This window comes from Trachinotus anak, unplaced genomic scaffold (assembly GCF_046630095.1).
Source record: "Trachinotus anak isolate AG129_WGS33_773 ecotype Australia unplaced genomic scaffold, CSIRO_AGI_Tana_v1 ptg000003l, whole genome shotgun sequence".
In the NCBI taxonomy this organism is placed as follows: domain Eukaryota; kingdom Metazoa; phylum Chordata; class Actinopteri; order Carangiformes; family Carangidae; genus Trachinotus; species Trachinotus anak.
The window spans coordinates 11,741,188-11,759,089 of NW_027273854.1; the positions used below are offsets into that span (position 1 = coordinate 11,741,188).

The 17,902-nt window shown below is 45.3% G+C and overlaps 1 protein-coding gene across 2 annotated transcripts; it reads right to left on the bottom strand.

Moving 5' to 3' along the window:
• Positions 1-1,029: 1,029 nt before the first annotated feature.
• Positions 1,030-16,746, bottom strand: gprc5ba (G protein-coupled receptor, class C, group 5, member Ba). Of its 2 annotated transcripts, none has more exons than XM_071473675.1 (4): positions 16,076-16,746; positions 6,919-7,950; positions 6,542-6,687; positions 1,030-4,494 (listed from the first exon to the last, which is right to left on the bottom strand). In XM_071473675.1, the coding sequence occupies exons 2-4, from the start codon at positions 7,946-7,948 to the stop codon at positions 4,450-4,452; spliced, it is 1,221 nt and encodes a 406-aa protein (XP_071329776.1). In that variant the 5' UTR covers positions 7,949-7,950; positions 16,076-16,746; the 3' UTR covers positions 1,030-4,449. The 2 variants fall into 2 exon arrangements, with proteins under 2 accessions (XP_071329776.1, XP_071329777.1); XM_071473676.1 differs by having other exon boundaries at positions 6,566-6,687; positions 16,076-16,743.
• Positions 16,747-17,902: the final 1,156 nt, after the last annotated feature.

Below are 17,902 nucleotides of genomic sequence, written 5' to 3' on the forward strand. Positions count from 1 at the left end.
TGCGATTCCCCGCCGAAGGTGAAAGTGCAGAATACAACTGTGTTTACACACAGAGATCCTGAGTAAAACTGAAACATTTCTGGTCTGAGTGGATTCCGAATACGCTGATTATAAATTACACTAACGCCATTATCGGATGTAAACAGTGTGCCAAACATTGTTCAAACGCCTAAAACACATAGGATGTTATTGGTCTAAATTAAAAGCAGTTGACACCAAGTCTTAAGTATATGAGCTGCTGACTTGCTACATGAATTGCTATATGATATATCATATTGTCAGCCTCCTATTCAAATCATATTTACTCACATTTTAAACACTCATAATAACCTGTCCAAGTGCAACCTTTGAGTATAAAGTTAACCTTTTGGGAAATGCACTTATTCGCTTTATTACTGACAGTTACGTCAGAAGATACTCAAATGCTAAAGCTACCTTGAGCCGCTGGTTAGCTTAGCTTAGCATAAATACCAGAAAGCCTGGCTCTGTCTGAACAAAATCTGCCCTCTAGCACCTTTAAAGCTAGAGCACCACTAAAACTCCAGTCTAATTTTTCACCTGCCAAGAAGTAGCCTGGCACATAGGACCCTTTTGTGCTAAGCTAACCTAACCAATTATTCATGTTAGCTTTATATTTACCAGATGGGAAAGTGATATTAATCTTCTCATCTAACTCTCAGTAGGACCGTGAATAAGCACATTTCCAAAAAATGTGAACAGCATACAGATTAGAATACACAATGAAGGAGGATTTTTGTGGAAATTTTTAAAATTCATTGTGATTTTGACTAAAACCCAAAGTTTATTCTTTAAATGTAATTTTACTACATACCTTAACAGTTTTAAAAAAACAGTCTCTACAGAAATCTTTACAGTATGCATTCTGTCAAAATCAGTATTCATCAGGCTCTGTCAAAATCAGTATTCATCAGGCTCTGTCAAAGTCAGTATTCATCAGGCTCTTATTTTGACACTCTTCGGTAAAATCCTGTTTCACTACTTGGGAAAAAAAGACCCCACCACATCCAATTAAAATTAACTACAAACATGACACTTTTATTGAACCTTTTTCCTGAATCAGTTACAGAAACAAGAGAGTTAACTGTTTTTTTGTTTTTTTTTTTCTAATCAGGGGAATCAAGTTCTATACATAGGCATGCAGCGTCACTGCACAGGCTCAGCTGTGAAAACCAATATCACCCCTGTCAGCTGCCCCGCTGGAACAGTCTGAAGGCAAGACAAATCAGGAGAGGACAGGCAAGGACATGTCAAACCCAGAGAGGATGGGTGCCCAGGGATGACAAACTTAACATATAGAAGTTTTGTGCAAATTCCACCACAGTTTATTTGATTTTAAACACAGAGACAATATCAGTCGGAAGATTCTCTTTTTCCCCCTCGAGTCTTCAAACCAAGAGAGGAAGTTATTATTAGGTCCAGTGATGTTGGCATTTTTATTCCTGTATTGGACCATTTTCACCTGACATTAATCTCTTTGCCTCTCAAGAACCAGCTCTCTTTTGTGTTTAAGAAAGCACAGACATTAAATGTGTCATCTGATATACACTGAAATAATGATTGCTGTCACATGACCTTTACATAAATAGAGTTAGTATTCAAAAGTACGTCTGAGAAAGGTCTTACATGTAGAAATGGTGATAAGCATGCACAGATAGGTAGTCAACAAGTGCAAAATCTACGTAATCACATGTTTTTTTGTTGTTTTTTTTTGTACTCCATGTTGAGTGAAAACATCACAAGAACTGAACCCTCCCCCCTTCAACTCCAGATCTTTGTCCTATTGCTGCTGACCATCCAAAACCCTGAGGACAGTTCTTCTTCATGGGCTACAACTCATGGTTCTGTTTCTGACCAGGGTTGGCCCAAACAGAGATCTCTCGCTGGCCTGCTAGTACCAGCCTATTTTAGAGTAGCCAGTAGGTAAGACATAAACATACAGCAGAAGTGAAGGGTTGACCCTTAATCTTTTCTTATTTGAGGGTTTCTGTAAGAGCAGGGGTCACCAGAATGACTATTGGTGGGCTTTAAATTAATTAAATCTGCCCTCCCTGCCCCATTTTTTATAACAGTATGGCAGAATAAGTCACTGTTTACTGCATGAGGTGCCAAAAAATTATTCACAGCCATTGTCGTTTTTCTGAAAAAAAATAAAAATAAGTGTGTTGGTATCCCCGTGACTGTTACAGCAAAGAGTGGACTACTGTTTTGAATGCTGTGCAGGAAGTACAAACAATATAAATCCCCCTAAATGACAAATCATATAATTTCCTTGAACATTAATCAAACAAAAAATTAAAGCATATCTAGTGTTGGCAAAACATTTCCAAAATGCTAGTTAAAAAAAAAAAAAGAAAGACACCGGCAAAACAAAAATAAAAGCATGATGTAACAACAAGCAAATGTATGAACGCAAAGCAAACCAGTTAAAAAAATATCCTCAGATAAAAACAGTTTGCAGTAGTCAGTTCTCCAGTGGGTCATATGACACTGGTGTCTAAACTCAGCCTACAGTTTTAAAAAAAAAAAGTAAACAAGCAAGCAAAGCTTTACAGCACTACTATGTACACAGCTTCTCGGGTGAAAGAGATAGCTGGTGTCACGATGAAGGGAAAGGGTGTGAAACGGAGACTCTGGTGAAACAAGAGTCCCTCTTGGCACGGGGACTTGAGCTATAGCCGACCACAGACAGACAGGAGGACGATGAGGAGGAGGAGCAGGAGGGAGAGACGCTTCACCAGATAAAGACGACAACCACACAGAGCAGAGCAGCACGGCCTCCCCCATGCATCACACACGAAAACACACACATACACACACGCAGACCAGGGAGCCATTTTCTCACACAGATCGGAGGCTGACTGAAGGAAGTCACAGAGATTTGACTGTCGCATGGACTCCCCCCGGACCGTCTCTCGCTCTATCCTTCCTCCTCGCTCTTCCCACCCCCGACCCCCTTCCTTCTTTCTCCTCCTCTTGCATTTGATCTCCTTCTTTCTACCCTTCGCTGTAAATCTGATCTTTCTAAGGCTCTAGGATATCTCCACACACCAGCCACAGCCTTATATATAGTCTGTCAATCACAGTTTGACTGCTGTGTCTACATCAGCGTTGCTCCTGTAGCTCTGTGCCTCGCTGGGAAGTTGTGTGGAGGAATATTTAGCACCAGAAAGCAACCTTGACTTTGAATTTTCCCTGACAACTCCCGACACGCATAAAATCACAACACTCACGTACGCACACATAAACACAGACAGAGGAACTAAGAACGGGAGACCATTTCATTTCCTCGCTCTGTTTCCTGCTGATATAAAGTGACAGTTTCTCCTGGCTGGTTCAAACTGCCAGTGGCCACCGGAGATGTGGGAGAGCAGCACAGCAGTCTGACCTAGATTCATGAACCAGCGCCTCCCCGTTGATGACTGACGCCCTCCTTGTCCAATCAGAATCCACTCTACTCCATCGTATATCTAACAGCAGTTCATTAGCAGCTTGCAATCCCTCTGCTCAGGTGCTCCAGGCTGCTTTTGTTGTGTCTGTGTCACTGGGAACTTCTTTTCCCACGGCAGTTCAGGGTTTCACAGTTTGTTTTCGCAAAGTGTCCATGCAGGTGGGAGGATGAGGAAAGGTGAGAGGAGTTGTGTGTTATATTCACAGCGAAGTGCAGACCAGAGACAGAGATAGCGAAGGAGGGTGGGGAGGGTGGTGTAACAGTCACAACAGTTTGTTGGAGTGGTAGAGTTCAGATGCAGGGAACACACACACACACACACACACACTCTTTCCTCTCATATACTGTACATACACACCCACAGAGGCTGGATTCATTTTAAGCGGGCCGTGCTCAAGCTGTACAGTTGCCCATGTGCTTTGTCTTCACCTTCGCTGTGGATGGATGGAGGACAGAGCCAAATGTTTCCACTTGAGTGCAAGCATTGTGACGAGCAGCAGGAAAGACATCCTGACTGACAGGAAGAGAGACAGAGCAGGAAAAAGCGATGGATTTCACAGTTTTCAAGGAGGCTTACAGTGCTGTAGTCTCAGGGGAGCAAATCAAATAAAATTAAAAAGAATACTGCATGTTGATATCTTTAGGTCTGAGTCAGCGTGTGTTTTGTTTCGCTACTTGCTGGTCACACTTTGAGTTTTTGAGCCCCTCCACAGAGATCTGTATGCACATACACACTTTAGCTCTGTCCTCCATGCCCTACTTTCTCTCAGTCTCACACACACTCATACATTATAATAGTTAATTGGCACACAGTCAGTGTTAAAGTCTGTACACGGAGTGAAAGGGCCCTGTTGGCATCCATGTTGTGAGTCCAATCCAACCGGGCGGTCCCCTCGTCCCAGACCCCTCCCTCCTCAACCCCTCCATCCTCTTCTTCTCTTCATTTTCTATCATACATCCTCTTTCCAGTCCTCTTTCTCTCACCACAGCTGCCTCCCCGTGTAGGTTGGAGGGGCAGAGGGCACCTGTGGAAGGAAGAAAAATGAAGTTTGTAAATTATGCCAGTCTGGATAGCATCATATGCAGTATACAGACATGCATCTTTACACACATGCTGCAAGTAGCTGCAAGGCTCCCATGCACACGTTTTACTCATGTTTGTCTACATATCTCTGCGCATAGACAAAAAACATCTCAGACTGCAAGGACATAATTTGCACTGCAATGTACTAATCAAAATCCTACTTTTGTCCCCATCACTATTAAAGTCTCAGCTTTATTTACTCTCTCTTCCCAGTAATTGGGCTTGACAAGCAGCAGCAGCAGTGATTGACATTTTTCTGTCCCAGGTTTCTCCTCTCAGGCTGCAAAAAGGCTACTGTGGGACCTCCTGATTGGTGGAAGTTGAATATTTCAGTTTTACAAGCAATGCCAGAAGGCAACCTGAGAACATAAATGAGGCGATATGCAAAGTTACTCTAATGAAGGTGGCAGCATAACACTGATCTACAGATACTGAGCTGAAACACGTCTTCTCTTGTAAAATGTGGTGTTATCTGTAACAACAGTGTTGTCACCTGTTTATTACCAGGTGGGAAAAATGTCCACACTGTGGCATTCCTACTGTTCAACATCAGTCAAAGGTGAGGCAGTAAAGGACAGTGCTCTTTACAGTAAGGTTTTTTTAAATATTTGTCAAAATCTCTATTAGCGGAAACTTTTAAGTGGTGTCTTTCTTGAGATTAGACAACTGTTTTTAGAAAGCCTGATAATGATGTGAATTGAAATATATAATTTGCTAGATTTAAAAAGCATTCACATATTTAGTTTGTGTTATTGTCTCGCTCTTCTGAAACCAAACCTTCCACCTTGTCTGACCGTCTTTTACTTTAACACAAACACTTTCAGTGTCTCGTGACATCCGGTAGCTGTTCGTCCCAGATTTTACACTGTGGAGAAGCAGTATTTACTTATTGGGCTCCACAAAACTGGAACAAATCTCCAGAAGACATAATGCCTGCCCCGACTCTTACCATCCTTAAACCCAAGTTAAAGTATTGTATGCTCTCCATTCCTTTGAAAGTAGTAGTTAATAGTTGGGAGCTAAGCTAATTCTTATCTTAGTATTTACCACACAGAGTAAGTGATATTGGTCTTTTCATCTAATTCTCTGCAACAAAGCGAAAAAAGTCTCAATATTCTGTTACCTCAGTGTAACACACACACACACACACACACACACACACACACACACACTGCAATCCTATGCTATCTACAATGTAAATCTCTGCGCTTTCATCTTTTTCATTACTTTCACCCTTTTAAATTGCCGTGTTAAAAGCTGAATTTCTCATTTAATCTGTAATACAAAGCACTTTGTTTTAAATATGCAATATAAATAAGCTCACCTTTCTTTCAAATGGATGCGCAAAGACATTGTTCGTGCACACTGATGATATTTTATGCAGAGCAGCTTAAGGAGAAGTCTGTATTCCCTTTGTCGGCTTAATCAGCTGCAATCTCTGGGAATAGTGTCTGCATTTTATCATTTTGTTAGCAGAGTGTTGCCTCAGCATTTTAACCTCCAGTGACGTGTGTGTGTGTGTGTGTGTGTGTGTGTGTGTGTGTGTGGTCGGGGGGGGGGGTTGTGCTCTCGTGGGGCTTAATTCATAACACAGTGGCTGGAAAGTGGTTCACCTGTGCCAGGCAGAGTGCCCATTCATCCTGCATAATGAAGGGCGTGACAGGCCCGGCAGACAGTCGCATCGCTCAGTGGACAGATAGCATCGCGGCTTATTTACACACACAGGAGCACGTGGACGTTCCCTCGCACTCACCCGTACACAAATCAATATCAGATGAATGACCATTTGTGACAAACCCATCCATGCATGTGCCCACAATGCAATACACACAAGGCATGTGACCATACGCTCACGGACTGATACTGCACGCACACACTCACACCTCTCCCTCATTCTTGTGCAATGACGTACGGTCTAGAACGCACAAATGTGCATGCAGTCTTGTCGGCATGGTCGAATGAGAGAGCGGCGTGTAAGCGGCGTGTACCTGTGACTGGGAGGATGTACTCACCGCTCCCCCGTTCAGGATCATGGTCATCTCGGTGGGCTGGTAGACGTTGCTGCGGAAAGGAGCGCTGGGCCTGGCGCCAGTGTTACTGTTGTGTTGCCCGGCGCCACCACCACTCCTCAAGCCTGGCATGCAATAGACAGAACGGCGGACAGAGATTACTCATGGTGACTCATCACATCACTCTTAAAGAAAAAAACACTTGCTGTGTAATCCTGCCCCACATACATTTCCTCCTGTATTTATTTCTAGCCACACATGCTAATTTCCTCTATTACTCACTTTGGCCTACATTCCTCCTACAACCTGTCCACACATTGCACCTGTCTGCTTTAAAACATTGGACTGCACTGTACCTGCGGTGTTCTCGTCATTGTATCCGTAGCCCTGGTTCTCCACAAACTGCCTGTGTGAGAGAGGGATGTCTTCATCGAAGCTGGTCTCCCTCATCCGTGTTGAGTTCTGGGAGGTGTCAAAGTAATCTGGGGCAGTGGGCTGTGGTGGGGGTCTCAGGCAGATGTGGGATTCGGGAATGGCGTGGAAAATCAGCAGCAGCCAGCCCTGGGCCACTAAAGCGATGGCCAGTGCCGGGTCATTCCAGTCCGGGGACCTCCCCAGCCAGGCATTGCCGTACAGATAGAAGCCCACCCAGGCCACCCACAGCAGCAGCGACAGCAGGCAGGTCACCAGCAGCCAGACGGCATTGCAGCGCCACTGACGTGTCTTCCCACACAAGGCCAGAGAGGCGGCAGTCAGCGCAGCTATAAGGAGAGCGAGCACGTAGCTGCAAGCTAGTGAGAAGTCCATAGGCAGGTACTGACAGGCAGCTCGTCCCTCCCGCAGCACGGTCAGTAGTAGCCACTCAGCAGCAATGATGCCCTGCACAGCACTCAAACCCAGCGCCAGGCCAGTGAGGGCACAGCCACCAGGGCTCCGACGCTCCCGGCCCAGCCTGCGCAGACGGACACCCTGCACCAGCAAGCAGGAGAAGCAGACGGCAAACAGGAGGCCCCACAGGGCCCTGCGGAGAAGACACAGCGACTCATCCTGCTCGATCAGGTAAGCAAAGCTCAGGCCGAACAAGCCAAGGATGCCAAGGAGCAGCAGGAGGATGGGTCCGACACCGCTGCGCTTCTCAGCCTCACTGATGTGGCGTAAACGGCACACCAGGACTAGGGCTAGTAAGATGGCAGCCAGCGCCCCACCAGCAGCCACAGACTCGACAGCTACACCCCATATGGAGTCCAGGTCGCAGAGGAGGGTGTAGGGACGCATGAGGCCCCAGCCGCAGCCTCTTGGGAGAGCCTCAGAGTCCTCAGTGTCCTGACTGCTGACACGATGAGCAACAGTCAGCAGCAGCAGGAGGAGGACCGGGAGGAACGCCATCTCTGAGAGAGCAACACAACACAGGACAGAAGAGAACGAGGAGCAAAGAGAGGAGGAAGTCAAAGAAATATAGAAAAAGGAGAGAGAGAAAAAGAAAAGAAAGAGTGAGTCATTCTGGTCAGAAATGTTTGGAAGACAGAGGTGAGCACTCAGTCATTCCCACAGCAATCATCTGCCTGCGAGTGACAATACAGACAATCAGCCACTGCTGTGTTTTAGAGAGGAAACAAAGGACAGTGCTCCATGCAGGGTGAACGACTGAAGCCTTCCCAAACACAAAACACACACATACACACATCCTGTTTTACCAGTAGCAGCCTATAGTCCTGACTTTTCTCAACCTTTTAAAGGCTTTAAGGTTTCATGTTGTTTCAACACCTTCGAACACACAACATCCACACAACAGAGAAAATATCTAGAAACCCAGAAAAGCCCAGATGAGCTGCCTTCAGTTCATTCACAAAGCAGTGAGATCAGAGCACCTACAATGCTTCCAAATGGAGTTTCAGATGCATTATTTGTCCGGTCTCGTCCAGTGAGCTGGCTGCCAGAGCTCTGACAGGAAAGCTGCAGCATCATGCATATTTTAATGGAAAAAAAAACCCCCAGAGATTCAGAGAAACAAACTAGTATGTACAAGCAGTTTGACTCACTATCAGGCATCTAAGGGGCGTCTAGCAAGACTTGAGACGATGCATAATACACTGTTCTCAAATACACAGTGCCTCGAGCACAGGCACAAACACTCGTGTACTTTTGAGAGAAGTGTCCCAGTGAAAAAGGAACAGCATGCGTGCCAAATCAATGCTGTCTGAGTCTACCTTTTTCTTTATTCATCACAACTGTCAGACAGCCAAACACACACACACACACACACACACAAATACAGTCTTACGTTCCACTAAGGTCTTTGTGGAAATGATCAGTGTCGTCGTTTCACCTGACAAGCTTTGTGTTTTATGGATAGGATGATCTGTATTTAAAGCCACCACAAATGCAAACAAATGTGCACACACACACACACACACACACACACACACACACACACACACACACACACGCTACAACACATCTTTTTGCCAGGTTCCTGTCAACTGTCTCTCCACTACATCTCTGAGCTTTCAGAAATTCTTTCCAAGCTGGCTCAGACATTAGTGTATTAAACAATGCACTTTCACAACACACACACACACACACACACACACACTTTTCCATCCTCTCTATGCTTGAAGCCACACTTTGGATTGTTTATTTCAGAGTACTTCAGTCTTGCTGTAGTTTTGACAATATAAAATCTCCAGGTATCCACAAATAGATTGTATCACAATATTTACATACCACATAAAGAACAGTGGATATCCCCGGCTTCATATTCTCTCTCTGTGCCAGTAAGTCAGGAAGAGTTACATGGTCAGGCCATCAGGGGAGAGTGTGAGGTTTAAATACACATCAGCCAGGGCTACAGGTCACAAACACTCCTTCCAGCATGTAGCTTATTAAATGGGGCAGACAGCGAGAAGGAGACAGACCCTAGGTACTCTGATTTATTTCATCATGAGGAAAATAAGGACAGAAGTAGGAGGAGGTCCAGTGGATCTAGAGTAAATGCTTTTTATTGTATGATTTGTCTCTTTGATACATCTGACTTCCTTTGAAGTTATGACAGTAAAATTAAAAAGACTATAATTGGTATTTTTATAGTAACCATGTATCATATTACACAATGAAAAGTGTGTGAGAGTGTGACAGGAGTTGCTTAGAGTACGGGAATCTAAAGAGAATAGCACCAGAGTCTGCAGCTTCATTTGGCTCATTGTTCAGCTGTCCATCAACTTTCCTGTTCTTCTTCTCTCCCACCGCTCTCATAGTTGTTTTCTGCAGCTGTTTCTTCAGCAAAAAAGGTCTAAAAACTCACTGTACACTACCTGCTCAGAATCACGTGACTGACAGACACAGTTAGCAACTAGCCAGTGAACATTGTGGAGCATTTAGCAGCTAATCAGCCAAATATTTCCCTCTGGAGATGGTAGAGACCAAAAACAGAGCCAAAAGGAGAGAGAGATTGGACTTTATTCAGCACATGGCCAGCAAGCTGACTCCGTACCTGCTGGATGTGTATATCAGCAACTGTTTGCTAACAAGTCCAAAACAAAATGCAACAAAAATGACTGTTCTAACATTAATATGTGACTGAGCTCACATCCAATGAGACAATATCAATTCAAAGACTGGTGACCATCTATATGGCTTCTATGTCAATTTTAAATCAAGGCAAGTGGTTTAATGTGGGCACATACACTGCCAGACCATTGATTTATTTACATGCCTTTGATGTGACTGTCTTCATATCTCATTATTTATGCCGTTGATCCCCTAGAGGGTGAAACAGTGAAAGATGCATGTGTGTATTCATATATATTGTGCATATTTATTTGTTTGGAGCTCTTTCATGTATCCCCTCAGAGATGATTTACACCCTCGAAATTTCTTCTTCACGCCTCCTCATTACTGAAATTCTTCGCGCCCTCATTTCCTGCCATTATTTCAGGCTGTTGTTTCCTGTCATCTCCTTCCCTCCTTGTTGCAGTAGCTCACAGCCGCTGGTTATTACTGGTCTAAATTAACTTCAATCAGTGCTTACAGAGGGATGAGTCACCAAAAAAACACACACAAAAACACAGTGCTGGAGCTTTACACACACACAACACCTTACCAAAATGCATGCTCGTGTAAGTGGCACAAAAACAAATACACACACCAGTGCTGAGCTTACTCCTAACATCATGCTGTTTTTTCAATGAGCTCCTGATAACCATGGTTACGCCCCATCACTAAATGACAGGCATAAAACAAAAGGGAGAGGAGACAAAGGCTCACTCATCCTCATCAAGCCGAGCAGATTTACTGCTCCTCCTCTATCTTTTTTTGTACTTTTCTTTTTGTCTTTCTTTGTCTTTGTCATTTGCTATTGCTAGAGCCTGTAAAACCACACAGCAGAGACATATGAACGCTCTCATTGAGAGACAAGGAGAGACTGGAGGTTGGGTCCCGCACACTAGTGACTTTTTCACTCACTCAGCCAGTCACTCCCTCTTGCACAGATGGTTGCCCTGGCTGCTTTTTGAGTGTGACTTGGCAGACTGGTAAGCTGAACGCTGAAGGATGCACACAGAGGGCTGCCAGTGGCCACGCGTGATCACAGTCAGCCAGACATGCATGTGCAAAATCACAAATGCTCATGCAAACACGCACGACATACAGTACATGACATACACCTGCAGCACACATGCCACACACTGGAGTCCTCTTCTCTGCCTCTCACTAATGAGTCATGTGAAAAGACAGACAGAGAGAGAGAGAGAGAGAGAGAGAGAGAGAGAGAGAGAGAGCGAGCCCCTGGCCTTCCGCTTTGTGCAGCACAGAGGATGCTGCCGCCGTCTTATCCTCCCAACACCTCCCCACCCTCCCACATCTCTAGACATGTTTCCCTCTCTGTCACTCCCACTTTATGCAGCCATTTCTGTCCTCCCCTCTATTTAAAACCCTCTATTCTGTTGGATTTCAATGCCACCTCTCCTCCAGAGCAGCTGGAGCGGTCTCATCTCTCTGCTACATTTGAAGATGTGCTGTGAAAGATGAACCCCACACAACTCCTCTCTGCACATTTTCTCCCTCTTGCCACCCCCCACTGTCTAATCCAAAACAACCCCCTTTTCCTTCCATTTTGGCTTCTCCTTTCTTGTGCCCCATCCTCCTCCTCCTCTCTCGCCCCCACTGCCTTCCCTCTCTCCCCCTCGCCTTTATTCTCGCTGTGTATCTTATGTAACTGGGGGAGGGATCCAGCTCCTGCCAGTTCTGCTGAATGGCTTCTGTTTCTCAGGCATCATCTTCCTCAGTGCCAAGCAGCCTGCTGGCACTCGGAGGTCCATCTTAGTTTTGTATTCTGCACATCGCGGAGTTACATGCACTCATGCTGCACGTGTCACTCTCACATACGTCTGCACAGACTGGCACAATGCCCATGTGCGCCCGGCTCTATTTGCATGTAAATATAACATTCACTTTGGTGGCATGTATTATGCATGTGTGTGTGAAGGCACCACCTTCTCACACAAAGCTGAACGTGGCAAGTATGCAGCATGCATTCCTTATGGCACTGCTGTTAACACACAACAGGAACACAGGCATGAGAGTGCAGCACTGCAGTTATTCAAATCTGCTCCAGGCTGGATAGGCAAGGATCTGTACAATTACAACCTCCTACACTTATCAGATGTAACACACAACCAGATGCTGTCTAATTACCATGGTGATAATTGGGAGGATTATTGCATTTTGACGACTCGCGTCAGTTCTCATTTTTTTCTCCCACTGTTTGAGTCAGATTTCTGGGGATGATAATGGAGACAGCGTGTGTGTGTGTGTGTGTGTGTGTGTGAGAGAGTGTGTGTGTCTGTGAGCGAGAATGAGAGAGTCTATATGAGAGTGTAGATAAACAGCTGGAAACACATTGATCCAGCTGTTGAGGTGAGCAGGTCATTTGCGGGTCCTGTGCTGGCATCTGTTTTCCGATGATGTCATTTGTGACTCTGGTCTTTTCCACTGTCTTCTCTAAATCTCACAGACATTTCCTACTCTGACTGTGCGTACATTTACATCTCACATCAGTAGCTGGGCTTACATTACATAACCTTAGATATCAGTCATAATATAACCCAGTCTGTCTACAAGTCCCATCACATTGTATATGATTTACTTTGGAATAAAAGCACATCTGTGCTTAAAAAATACTCTAATAGCTAAGTTGATCATTGGAGCCATCGCAGACTTGTCTTTTAAACTTTAAAAAAAAAAAAAAACTTTTCTAACACCTGTCTCAAGCTCTTCCATTGAGCATAAGATGAGTTAAAATACAGGTTCATAAAGAACCTATAAAAGTACCTGTCTTAACTGAGGTATTACATCGTATACAGTAGCCTATGTCTTTATTCTTTTCTGATTCATGTTTCTCTTTGATCAGCTGGATGACTGGCAAATCTCCTTCTTGTCTCCTTTACATGAACAATATCTAACATCAGCCTGGCTTTTTAAGATTTATCCATCTTTGGTTGAGTTTTAGTGTGGACAAAGGAAAAGAAAAGATGTGTTTTTTAATGCGACCGACATAATGTGGACATACTCTTATCCAGAGAAGACAGGAGGTCTTTTTCTCACCCAAAGACACTTTGACAGGAGACATGGTTGTTGTAAACCCTGAACTTGTGACTTTCCAGAGATAGCCTTACAGATGGTGCATTCAGCTCCAGTCGGAGACCTCCTCCGCAGAAAATCGCAGAGGCTCGGCCAATTTACATGAGATTTCCAGGTCTGCGTTTTGAGAAAGATATGTCTAGCACTACAAACCTGACATCACAGCTCCTCATACACAAAGCAAACTTTTTATACTTTTCTGTGCATAGATTCAAACTTGAAAACACAGCTATTTTAAATTGGATCTTGAGTATGTCATAGTTTTACATATCTCCACCAGGGAGGTTACGCTTTTACCCGTGATTGTTTACTTGTCAGCAGGATTACATAAAAAGTACTGAACCCATTTGCACCAAATTTGGTGGAGGGATGGGGCATGGGCCAGGGAAGAGCCCATTAAATGTTGGGACAGATCTGGATCGTTTGGATGATTTTTTTTTTTTTTCTCTGAAGTCTGGTGTATGTTGTTTGTGCTCTTTGTGTGCCCCTCTGGTTCTGTTATGTTTTTATGTATGTTCTTGTGCACTCATAACATTTTATAGTTTGGATTTAGCTGTCAGACAGATATGGTTTTTTTTCTCGATCAAATGGATTTAACTCACCGCTAAAAGCTTCAAATAAAATAACCAAGAAGTGCACTTTGTCGCCAATCTCTACACATCTCTAACCCTCCAGAGTGATGCCAGCAATCCCTCACAGCTGGTAGTGACAGATAAAAAGATGGGAGTAAAATGGGATGAAGAAGAAGAATGGGGGGGGGGGGGGGGGACTAGACGTCAAGGTATGACGTGTGGATATGCTAAAATATTCAAAAGGAGATTTCAGAAAAAATAGACTCACAGACGCAGAAGGAGAAAGTAGGTTGGAAAGGAAATAAAATGAGAATATACTGAATGGCGAGACTAAAGAGGAGTGGTCCATTCACTGCACCAGCCTCCTGGATGTCATCGTGAAAAACTGACAGCCGAAGTATTTTCCCCAGCCTCTTCAGACATCCCCGGCCGTCCTAATTAGGCCTCATTACCATGTGACTGGGCTCACAGCAAGACCGTATGCTAATTGACTTGGCAATTAACAGTGCCAGTGTTTAATCTCACCCCCCCCCCAACCTCCCCCCCTCCCTGTACTCCCTTTTTCTTTCTACCTCAACAATCGATGGGGTGATCGGTCAGATGTGAAGGCATCCCAAGCCCAGAAATGCAACCTGAAACCAGAGACACACACCTCCGGTATCATGTGTTCTGCTTCCAGTGATGTCAATAAGCCAAGTGATGTGATGAAAAGGGAGGGGGGGGGGGGGGGGGTGATCACAGGAGCACAGAGGGATCAGATTTGGTTATAGAGTGTGATAGAGATCAGAGGAGCGAGAGAAACAAGGAACAGCCGGATGTGCGCAGGAAGAATTGGAGCGAGCCTTGTGCCTGGAGCGTGTGTGTGTGTGTGTGTGTGTGTGTGTGTGTGTGTGTGTGTGTGTGTGTGAGGAGAGGAGGGGTGGGCACATGAACACAAATGTACACATGAAAAGAGAAGCAGGGAAGTTCCCATATATGTGAAATGTGCACTCCAGCTCATACACTCAGCTGTGTCATGTACACATAAAGAGGTCAGCCACACACACACACACACACACATACACACACAATCATCCAAACATGGTACATATGGCATCAGCCCCAAGGAGATACTGTAGCATCCTCTTTTCCCCAGAGGAAGCTAACTAACTCATGAAAGCGCAGCCTGAGAATAAACAGCTCCACTCTGCTGAATATTGATTAATGATGGAAAACAGAATACTCCAAAATAGGCCCGGGAGCTTTCAGAGTACACAAATACTACACTGACAGTGGCTCAGGCCTCATGTATCATCTATCTATTGACCAATCCATACATTGACATCCATTTCCATACAAACTTCCTTTGTCTAATTATACCCAAGTGGGCATTTAAGTGCGATATCTTGGTGAGTTAGAGAACCTGTCCAGGGCTCTGCTTCTGGTGTATGAGGCCAACGTGGGAGGGACATGTCTCCTACGGGGGGGCACCCTTGGCTTTAGCTGACCTAAGGAGCAGCTTAATGCAAACACACATTTGGAGAATGCTCTTTTTTCTTTTCTTTTTTCAGCACCCCCCCACCCCCCCCCTCCTCTTAACAATACCAGCCACATGGGAGGGTCCCTGGGGGGGTTCCAGAAGAGTTTGTTTGTTTGAGGCAGCAGCAGTAAGACCATTGTTACTGAGGTGTGTGTGTGTGTGTGTGTGAGAGAGAGAGAGAGAGAGAATAATCCAAAAATAGAGGATGACATCTAACCTCTAAAGAATGGAGGTCTGATTGACACTCCTAAAATATCCCAATGTATTGTGGGATGAAAATGGAGGCGCAGCTACAAAAAAAAAGAGACCAGCCTTTTCATCCTGGTGAGAAAAATGTGCCACAGCCAATCAGCCGTCAAATTTCACCCAGGTCAAAGTCCTCCACGGACGCGTCTCTAGTTAAGCTTAACGTGGTTTTTGTCAAACGCTCCTTGAGGTCAAGGCCACGAGTGGAGAACCCTGAGCGTAAATGTATGTGTAATGTTTCTGCAACACGTCTACAACACTGCGTGGCCCCCCTCCGCTCCTCTCACCTATGCATCTGGCGCATCGACGTCGCCTTTCTCCCAGAGCTGTCAGTGATGCAACTTCCACCTCAGTGGTGACAAGCCCCGAAACAGCCACGCATCCCAACACAAACCGAGAGAAGCGTTCACATTCACACATTCACTCACCCACTGAATATATATCACGCATGTCCATAAGGATATATCACCCCCCCCCCCCCCCCCCCATTCATATTAACCTAATCGATACTCTGGGGGCTACACGATGAGCAGCACGTACCTGTATCGATGTAAACAAATCCGATCGAGAACGAAGGCGGATGCACAGTTGTCAGGTGTAATGGGAGACGGAAGAAAAATGTCACATTTCGGAATCAGCTCCGCTCGCCGTGTTTGCGTATTCTCTCGCCATCCACATGGACTCGTACGCGATCGGACCAGATGATTCCTCTTGCTCCAGGCTCTCAACCAGAGGAACCCGGTTTCTTCAGCCCGTGTCCGATGTCCTCAAAGGCGGAATCGGCATGAATTCCCGACTCCTGGCTCCTGACAAGTCCGAACAGGGGGAGACGAAACGCACCGGGGCGTCAGGTTTAAAACGTGGAGGAGATTCTTTATCGTTTCGCCCCCTAAATCCTTTGTTCAGCGGGTCCACATCTTTGGCTTTCACTGCACCGACACCGAAACAAATAAAACACCGAAATCCTGCGATGTGCACACGGACCTGCAGGACCCCCCTTGTCCCGCTACTGAGCCCTTTATGCCCCTGAACGCTCACTGCTCCCCGCCGCACATATCCCGACTGAACGCATCACCAGAACTGCGCTCCGCATAAAGTGCGTAATGGTAATCCCTCTCCGCGCACACACACACACACACACACACACACAGAAAGTGACAGCTCTACAGAGCCGCCACGGTCCCCGCTGACTCCTCTCTGTTCTCACTCCCTTTAACTGTTTTACTCTCCGATAAATTAATTACTGCCTGACAGGGAGGGGGGTGGGTGGGGGGGGGGTGGGGGGGCACCTTATTAAATCCTTTTAGACGTAGGCCACAGCGGCTCTATCTTACAAACACACACCTATTGTCTTGACGTCTCTGTCATGGACTGTACGCACAACCCGGACTCGTGAAATGCGGCTCCTGCTCGATTCCAGCTGTTTTTCACTTGTTCACTGCGCTAAGTCACAGAAAAATATGCCAACACCGTGTCAAGTCAAACTGTTGAAGCTTGATTTCCGGCTGCATCTTTCAGAATAAAGTGCTTTGGATAGGTTGCAGCCTACCATTAACAGTAAAAAAAAAAAAAAAAAAAAAAAAATCACATCACCTCATTATGAAGATATTAATACTAATCAGCTTTTCCATAGTAACACGCTGAATACAAGCAATGGTAAATGGACTGCATTTATATATCAGTTTTAACACATTACAATTTCACAAACACAAACGCGCTGATGGCAGCGAGCTACCATGCAAGGTGCTGTTTCAACTATTAGGAGCAGTTTGGGATCCAGTGTATTGCCCGAAGGCTCTTCAAGGGGCTAGGGAATTGAACCACCAACCCTTCATTCAATGGATACCCTGCTCTGCCTGCTGGGCTACAACAGCATCAAAACCACTGGATGTGCTGTCATACCAGTGCACTATGAGTATATTCAGCACTGCCATATTATTCATTCACTTTGTAGGGTAATTGTTTGTTTGAATATTTCCTACCTGTATTCTTCTACAAATCTTGCATAGTCCTGACTATTACTTTGAAAGAAATGTAGCCTCTTTTCCGGAGTTACGCTGCTTGCCTCCAGGTGCTTGACACAGCTACAAACTGCTGTGATGCTTATTATTTCTCCCTCTCGTCACATGCTTGTCGCCTCAGCTGCTCCAGTCCGTCTCCCAGGGAGGCTCTCAATGGTGAAACCCTCCCCCACCCAGCACCCCACCCCCAGGACTTCCATCCTGCCTTTATCCTGGTGCATGATGGTGGAAGTGATCACAGTTTCATATATAGGGTCCCAAAACCAATTTCCACTGCAGTCTCAGACAAGCAGGAGCAGAGCATGGAAGCCATGACACCTCTGACTGGGTGATCAAAACAGCTGCC

Coding starts and splice junctions, on each gene's coding strand:
- gprc5ba (XM_071473675.1), bottom strand. CDS start 7,948: ATGGCGTTCCTCCCGGTCCTCCTCCTGCTGCTGCTGACTGTTGCTCAT. Junction 6,688..6,918: donor CAATGACGAGAACACCGCAG/GTACAGTGCAGT, acceptor ATTGCATGCCAG/GCTTGAGGAGTGGTGGTGGC. Junction 4,495..6,541: donor GTACATCCTCCCAGTCACAG/GTACACGCCGCT, acceptor TTCCTTCCACAG/GTGCCCTCTGCCCCTCCAAC.